At 38.8% G+C, this 8956-nt stretch overlaps 1 protein-coding gene across 1 annotated transcript; it reads left to right on the top strand.

Moving 5' to 3' along the window:
- Nucleotides 1-3448: 3448 nt before the first annotated feature.
- COX6B2 (cytochrome c oxidase subunit 6B2) lies at nucleotides 3449-5868 on the top strand. The gene is made up of 3 exons (XM_026712047.1): nucleotides 3449-3569; nucleotides 4236-4336; nucleotides 5815-5868. The coding sequence occupies exons 1-3, from the start codon at nucleotides 3449-3451 to the stop codon at nucleotides 5866-5868; spliced, it is 276 nt and encodes a 91-aa protein (XP_026567832.1).
- Nucleotides 5869-8956: the final 3088 nt, after the last annotated feature.

The following is an 8956-nucleotide window of genomic DNA, read 5'->3' as shown; positions in this document are numbered from 1 at the left end:
TTGGTGATCCAGATGGCTCAGAGCCTGGGCGTGGTTTAGGTTCACTGATCTGTATATACTGTATACGAGTGTCTTTGTGTTATATTGCTTCTGTGATTATGACTTCTGGGTTCTGAGTTCTGGTTCTGGATATTGTATATATGCATCATACTTTATATAATTGTATATAAATAAGTTTCTTCTATAAATGAATCCGCCTGAATTGTTTACTTGTGCGCAGGTAGGATTGTTGCAAACTCTGACAATATATATAAAAAGTAAAGTCTCCAGGTCAAGCCTGAATTGTTGTGATTATTACATAGACACAGCAATGAAACTGTTTTGGCCAGTTTGAAAATGGTTTTCTGCTGTCTTCATCCAGATGTTTTTTTCAACTTTCTGGTCCTCAGTGTTCCTAATGGTTCTCATTGAAACACTAATCAGATCTGATCCAGGCTGGCTTAGCTTTTTGAGATCAGCCAAATTAGGGGTTGCCAGTCTATAGGCTGCAACATATATAAGTAGTCCTTGATTTATGATCATAATTTGGCCCAATTTTACACCTTTTTTCAGCAGTCATTAAGTGAATGCTGCAGTCATTAAATGAATCCATTTTCTCCAACAGGCTTTTTTTTTTGCCAGAAATCAGAAATAAAAATGCCAACAATCGCAATGGCATGACTGTAGGACACTGCAAATGGATGTAAATGTGACCACAGGAGTGTATGCAGCCATTGGAACTCCAAAACCAGATTATAAGTAGCTCCAGATGATAACTTCAAACAGTTGCTAAGCGATGGTCATTAAGTGAGGAGTATCTGCATACCTGCACTAGAACCAATTAGAAGACAAATTTCCAGAGCTGGAATTGTCTATCAAAAAAAGTGTTTCTCGGTGCTACTTGAGCAGCTTGTTTCCACCATCTTGTGAAAAGGAGCCATTTTGTTACTCCTGCTTCAGTTAGGAATTCCACTCACTTCTCCTTCCACGCCACTTCCAGAAGATTCTATGCCTCCAGCCAATCGTTAGGCAGCAGAACAGTAGCTGCACATCTGATTGGTCTGTTTTTTATATAAATATTCTGGCAGTTCCTGAAATTCTGGCAGTTATTCCTAATTTAACTGGGGGTGGGAAGAAGTGAGGGTAAACCCTTATTCATTTTCTAGAAAAAAGAAGGTAGCTAGCTTACTTTGCACCATGGTATCCCAAGGTCTTATCTATCTATCTATCTATCTATCTATCTATCTATCTATCTATCTATCTATCTATCTATCTATTTGATTTGTCAATTGTTTAAAAGATAATAAGTATAAGTGTATACATAGTTATGAATACATGAAATGGGTACATATAAGAAAAATAAAAGAAACAATAGGACAGGGACGGTAGGCACGTTGGTGCGCTTATGCACGCCCCTTACAGACCTCTTAGGAAAGGGGTGAGGTCAATAGTAGATACTTAAGGTTAAAGTTTTGGGGGTTTGGGGAAGAAACTACAGAGTCGGGTAGAGTATTCCAGACATTGACCACTCTGTTGCTGAAGTCGTATTTCCTGCAATCTAAGGGTTGGCCCCAGAAGGAATTCTCCTCAACTTCCACCCCCACTGCCCTAAAAGTCTGGATGAGGCAGGGGCGGGGGGGTCATAAAGTGCACTGAGAGTGGTTTAGTTATGTAGCATTTATGTATCATCTTTAGAAACTGCCTGTTTCCCTCAGATTTTTGTTCCCTCCAAAATAACCATCCTGTATTTAACCTCCCTTTGGTCAGAGATAATGTTTCAGGAATAGGAACAGGCAACATTGGAGAGGACCGAGGCAACCCATGGAAGGAGCTCCATCTAACCTGCTGTTAAATATTTGACATGATACTTTTTGATTCAAGGCTGCAAAGTAATGGGTTAAGATCAGAGAGCTTTTCAAATTGGGTGAGGCTATAGCTGAGGTAAGGCCTACTAGTTTCCAGCTCTTGAGTCAGACCAAATAAATTCCCCCTCACTTTTTCTCTCGGGCTAGAAGTCACCATACGATAATAAGGGTATTGGAGAGAGGAGCGAGGGGTTTTTTTCCTGATATTTTTAACTAGAGGTGGAAGAAAGCAGGTCAGGAAGTTGAGAAAAATATTCCACCCAAAGTAATATTAATTGAGATACTTCCAGTAGAGGGAGTGCAGTTTTGTACACAAAACAAAGCTCTCTTCAAATCACAATCTTGGTAACAAAATGGACCTGATTTTCTATTCCCATATTCTGTAATATTGGGAGGGGGAAGGGTCTCATTGTAATCTAGAACTATAAAGTTTTGTGGTGATCTCTTATCCAAGTAATAATCAGCTCTGAGATCAATGCTATCTAGCTATTTTTGTGATCAGCCATTATTGGCTAGGAGCTCAATCTGGCTTGAGCTCTACAGGGAAAAATTAAAACGATCTGCGATAAAGCAGCAGAGCATCCATGACCAAAACACTCTAGAATTTCTTGTTTATATATGTTTGCATATCAAATTTTTAATTACGAATTCTTGACAATACAGGAAGCTGTATAATTCTTCCCTTGAGGAGGGAAATTTCGACAAAGAATGGTTAAGGTTTCCTTCATGTACTTTGACTCCCAATTGATTTCATCCTCTTTGTTTGCTCTTACATTCAATTTTCTATAAATTAATCTGAAAAAAAGAAAAAAAATCAGAATGAGGAATTTATTCCCAGATGAATGAACCGTTAGGCAGCTCTGCGAGTGTCAACGATGTATGTTGAGTAGAGATGTTTGGTACAGCAGGGCATTGAGAAGTAAGGACTGAACTGCAGTTCAAAGAAGTCAGCTTGCAATAGTTGGGAGTAACTACCATGAATTGATATGAGAATTAATGACAAGATGACGCCATGTCAAATTAGAAATAACAGAAAGGTAACTGTGCAAGTTAGAAATGAAGAGCAATTTTAATAGCAAGGATTTGAAAGAAGTAATTTGGAAGAGAAGGAAACTGCTAGGCTATACATACACATATACATTCTCTCTCTCTCTCTCTCTCGGGCCTTGCAAGAAATGTATCCTATTGGTTGTCAGACTCCCAAGGGGCTATGTGGAGGGTCCAGCTAACCTTGTAGGCTGTCTGTGTCCCAGGCTTGGTTGAAACTTGCTGAATGATGATGTAATGAAGAGGGTTGTGCTCTGAAAGGGTGTTGGGCAATTCCTATTATGGCTTTGTCCTGGTTTGGATCTTGGGTGAGGGCTAATCCTATCACCAAGGCCTTTTGACTCGTAGATAGGATGGCCCAGTCTTTCTGAGGCTATGAACAAAGGTGGGGGCTGCTTTCCAAGTGCATGTTTCTCCTTTTCTCATCCAGGGAGCTATAGTATTCTGCCTTTTTAGTATTTCCTATAATATTTCATTCTTCTAGGAGAGGAGTGGGTACTAACTTTTTACAACACCTTCACTCTCCTGCTCTTTCTCTCCTTTTCACTTTCTTAGAAATGCAGAGTGTTTCAGCTGCTACACTAGACACCAAGAAAAGAAAAGACACTTTCACAGCTCCTTTTGATCCTCGTTTTCCATTCACCAACCAGACTCGTAACTGCTACCAGAATTATGTGGGTAGGTAAAAGACAAGATGTGGCAATAAAGGTTAGGATAATTTTTGCTGAACAGCTTCTGAGCCATACAGGGATATAAAGTAAGCTTGACTGTCTTCTTGGTCTGTCCAGTTTGTCATTTGGGTAGCATATTTTAAACACAGATAAAGAAATACAACTGCTGCAGGAATTTGCTCTATATATCTAGCAAAAAAGAGACTACTAACTCAAATAATCTTATCACTGTACTTAGTGGAACATATGGTACTTCTGACAAGTATTTATAGCCAAGGAATCAAAGAAGAAATTGTGCTTTGTTTCAGATGCAGGTTTGGAATGTTTGACTGAATTTATTTCTTTAGAGCTCAACCATTTACAGTACTGTATTTGCAAAGAGCCCAGTTCCAGATGTTGTGCAATGCACCTGCTACAATTTTCCTATATGGATGACACTATTTATTTCTTGCATTTATCCACACTACCATCACCTTATCCTCAAAAGGAACTTTGTGAAATACATTTTTTATTTTTTGTTTCACACAAGAAACTTTTAGTTAGCCTGGGAGACATTGGCCCTAAGTCACCCAATAAACATCAAACTGAAAAAAGATTCTAATGTGAATTTCCCATTTCTAGTTCAAGAGTTGAACAATTATCAGAAGATATCAGCTTCTTTCTGTCCTTGCAGATTATTACCGATGTCTGAATATTATGAAAACCAAAGGCAAGGATATGCAGAAGTGTGAATGGTACCATAAGGTTTTCAAATCTTTGTGCCCCAGCAGTTGGGTAAGTAGAAATATCAGTTATAGAAGAAGAAAAAACAATCATTATCTTTTTTCCCTACAGAATCAGTGCCTTCCTTCCTTCCTTCCTTCCTTCCTTCCTCCCTCCCTCCCTCCCTCTCTCCCTCCCTCCCTCCCTCCCTCCCTCCCTTCCTTCCTTCCTTCCTTCCTTCTTGGAGTGATGGATCATTTCATTTAGAACCTGGGGCAAAATATGTACTTTCTGGAAAGTCTGAAACTTGTTCATCCCTTTCAAAAGAAAGTTACAAATGTGTTTACCCCATACCAATTTTCCATATCTATGAACATGGTCTTCTGAAAAGTCTTGATTATTTATCATAGGTTTGTTACTACTTAAACATATTTGTAATATCCATGAAACTTCTAGTAGAAAATTGGTCTTCAATCTGATAAATATTTTTAAAGAGGTACCCACCAGTGCTTCAGACCAACTGGATTATATATATTAGATAATTGTAGTGTAACAGGAGAGCCTATGACGTGGCCTTGTCTTAGCCATGATTGTAAAAGACTTGTCCTACTTTTTTCTCTGAACCACACAACACTCGCTTGTAATAAAACACACAGGATAGCAATGCATCCATCAGCGTCTCTTTTTATCAGCAAGGTCTGGATTTCATCAAGGTTCACATTGTTACTGTGAAAAGGCTGTAAATGTGTATCAAATCCATTTGCTATATATAATGCAGGGATGTGATCTCTATTTACATTTTTTTCAAATTTCTATTTACTATTTCTTCAAACACTGGCCATATCAATCTTTTTGTTTTGAAGATTCATGAGACAGAAGATGTTAGATGATCATTAATGGATCAATGATATGATAGTAAATTGCTTTGATTGATATCCCCTAATTCAGTAATAATTTAGCCTACAAATATAGGTAGGCTTTGACATCTGATCACAACTGGGACTGGAATTTCTGTTGCTAATCAAAGTAATTGTTAAGTGAGTTGCACCCAATTTCATAATCTTTTTGCCACAGTTGAGTGAATCATTACAGTTATTGAATCATGCGATTGTTAATTGAATCCTGCTTCCTCTATTGATTTTGCTTGTTGGAAGCTAGCTGAGAGGGTTGCGATCATATGACCCCAGCATACTGCAACTGTCATTAAATACATTCCGGTTGCTAAGTGAAATTCAGTTGCCTGAATTTTGATCATGTGAACATGGGGAAGGACTGGACATGTGTTATTTTTTTCAATGCCATTGTAATTTTGAACAATCACTAAAAGAATGGTTTTAAGTCGAGGACTACCTGTACTGCTGAGTTTGCTGTCTAGGAATTTGAGAGTTGAAAGAAAGCACATCTGCAAGACATGAAGAATGAAAAGATGCCATTTTGAGATCTTCAATGTTATAGAGAGGAATATTGCTAGTTTTGTTGTTATTGTTCCAAGACTCACAATATTGTGTGTCTGTGCTTAAGCGACTTTAAGGTTCTTATTTGCTCTTCAGGTTAATCAGTGGGATGAGCAACGTAAACTGGGAACTTTTCCTGGCAAGATATAAAGATCTATCTTCTGTTGCCTTCATGAAGATAGCCTGGGAGGTACAACAGCAAGTATATTTTCATCTAGTTCCAATTCAACGATTAGTTACTGCAGAATCTTCGTCCCACCAAAACAGAACAAAACGCAAATAGAAGTATTGTTTTTAAAAAATCAACAGAAGAATAATTCCCAATAAACAACTTTTTAACAACTGAAATGTTTAGGTATTTTTAAATGCTTTTCTCCCCAGATTCATATATGAAGCTTTTATTTTCTCGTTATCTTCAAATTTATTTATGTTTTAGCTTATATCTTATTCTACTTGTTCATGCTACAATACCTCTGAAGAAATATTTTCCTCTTCACAATTTTAAATTAATTACACATGTAAGTTTTCTGTGGAAACCTGTATTAGTTTTTTTCTCAATAGTTTATTCAAGACACATTTTTCTCTCTGCTTCTTAGATGTTTTGGGCTATCATAGCAACCTTCCTATTATCTTCAGCAACTGGATCTGTAGTCCAATATATATGAAAACATAGTTGTGGATAGCTGCTTCAGGATAAGTTGGTTAATTGAAAAAATGGTACAAGAATGGATTGAATCTGCCCCTCACATCTTGGTTTTGATCCAGATCTGAACAGGTGATTTATGTTCAAATTTATGAGCCAAAAAACCCCCACAGCTTATTTTACCACATAAGGATTCACAAAATCTGAGGCTTCAGGTATAAACCTAAGATTGCCATGCCAAGATTTTTGCTTTCTAAAACAAGATTTTGTATGCAGATATTGGATCCACACCTCAAAATATACAAGGGATAATGAACGGGAAAGGTGTGAAGCCAGGACATAAACACCACTCCTTTCTCCACACCCAGGCATACTGGCTAAGGAAAATAGTTGGAAGGGAAATGCACACTCATGTACTGAGCAAACACACACCCAAAATCAAAATTGGGGTCGAGAAAGTGTTGACACGCCCTGCCAGGACAACCCCATCCTATGAAGTGGACTGTGGCAAAGGGAAAACACGTCTCCTCTGGAATAATAACTCAGGAAACAGGTGCGGGAAATCTCTTGATGCAAATGTGAGATTGGATGGATGGGCAGCATTGCTAAAGCTGCTATTCCATGGCCCCAAACAGATATGCTCACCCACCCTCTGTCATTTCTGTGCCAAGGATCTTTCTCCAATAGTCATACGCTTTTTGTTTTGGGTTATGCAAGCACTGGCTGTGCCTGTTGCTTTCCCTTATCTTGTGATTACTTTTGCTGAGTGGGGACAATCTAATGGAATCTTCTCCCTGGTGCTCCATGCTTTGAGAAGAGGAACCATGGGCTGAATGATGAATTGAACACTGAGTTGATTCAGGAAGTCTTCATTATAAGCCACTGCTGAAGCTCTCAAGGTGGCCTGAGGCTAGCTGGTTTTTTTCTGCCTCGGCCTTGCAACATGGAAACAATGACAATAATAATAATATAGCTTTCCTGTGTGCTTGCTATAAGAGTTACAGATAGTCCTTGACCTGCAACAGTTCATTTAGTGACCGTACAAAGTTACAGCGGCACTAAAGTGACTTATTATTGTTTTTCTAACGTCCATTGCAGCATCTCTGTGGTCATGTGATCAAAATTTGGAAGCTTGGCAACTGATTCGTATTTATGACAGTTGCAATGTCCCGGGGTCACAGGATCACCTTCTGTAACATTCTTACAAGTAAAGTCAATGGGGGAACCAGATTCACTTAATGTTACTTAACACTTAATGTTACTAATTTAATAACTGCAAGTGATTCGATTCACTTAACAGCTATAGCAAGGAAGATGGTAAAAAGGGGCAAAATTCACTTAACAAATGTTTCATTTAGCAACAGAAATTTTAGGCTCTATTGTGTCATAAGTTGAGGACTATCTCTATTAGGATAACATGACTGTTTTAAAACAGGCCAGCAGATGTCCTGTTCTTCTCTGATGTTTTCAAAGTTAATCAGTTGCTTCCATTAAGTTAATGGGAATAGAGATTGGGAGAAGAATGTGGTTCCCTTTTCTCAGCATGTATGGAACTGATGAAAATAACTGTTTATATTCTGCAGGAGAACAAGAATCAGTCTTTTCCCCACCTTCCATATGATGCTCTTAAGGGATTCAACATTGCCTCAATCTCAACTGCACTTCAGCTTTTTAAAATCACCCAGTGGTGTGCCTAATTACTTCCTCTACACTCTTACGCCAGGGCCAGTCAGCCAGTTGTGACTCTGCTCTTACTTTAGCCATGCCCCTTAAGCATCCTTTTTAAAACAAACTGAAACATCAACTAAGTAGGCAAAGTGACGTAGCCCAATGGTTCCCAGCCTGTGATCCACAATGATCCTGCAGGTGGGGCTTGTGACCTTGCCAAAATGAGAGGTGTCCATGTGTGTGCTTTGGTGTACTGTACATACACTCTTGGGAGGTTGCAAACTTTAATAAGATTTTGACTTTCTCATCCTATATCTTGTGGGACTTGACAACATTGCATGATTTCCAACATTTCAATTTATTTTTATTGAATCTTGGGACCCTATAGATGCCACCAGTGGGAATTATATGGGCTATTGCTCCTCTAGATATTAGACTGCTTAACCTCAAAAGAAAATGCTAGTTTAACTTGCTTCAACAGGCTGACATATAAGCTTCTCACAATGTGGTGATTAGGAACGATCATCTGGTCTAACTCATTGCAATTAGAATAGCCAAGGAAAAATGTTGGTATATGTAATGATATGCCAAAACCCTGAAACTTACATCTGGAACAAACAGTTTTAGGAAAACAATGAAGGCAATTTTTTCTCATAACTCCCTTCTGTCCAAATTGTCAAATCAATAGGCCTCACTATTTGATGACTGCAGCAGAATGCATCAACTCATCCCTATTCTACTTGGCAGAATTTATCTCCTCCCCACCTCAGATGTATTGCAAGAGGCTTCCTGACCCAGTCCCTGCTAGTTCAAGTGCTGGTCTGTCTGTCCCCTTCCCTGCTCTCTTGCCCTCCCCAGTTCTTGGGAGAGGCCTTGCTCCAAGCCAGTTTCCTGCCCACCCACCCCCATCTCTTTTTCCTGCCCCAC

The sequence above is a fragment of the Pseudonaja textilis genome, chromosome Z, assembly GCF_049901715.1.
Source record: "Pseudonaja textilis isolate UNSWEBS1 chromosome Z, rPseTex1.2, whole genome shotgun sequence".
Lineage (NCBI taxonomy): Eukaryota > Metazoa > Chordata > Lepidosauria > Squamata > Elapidae > Pseudonaja > Pseudonaja textilis.
This window is presented reverse-complemented; position numbering and strand designations above follow the sequence as displayed.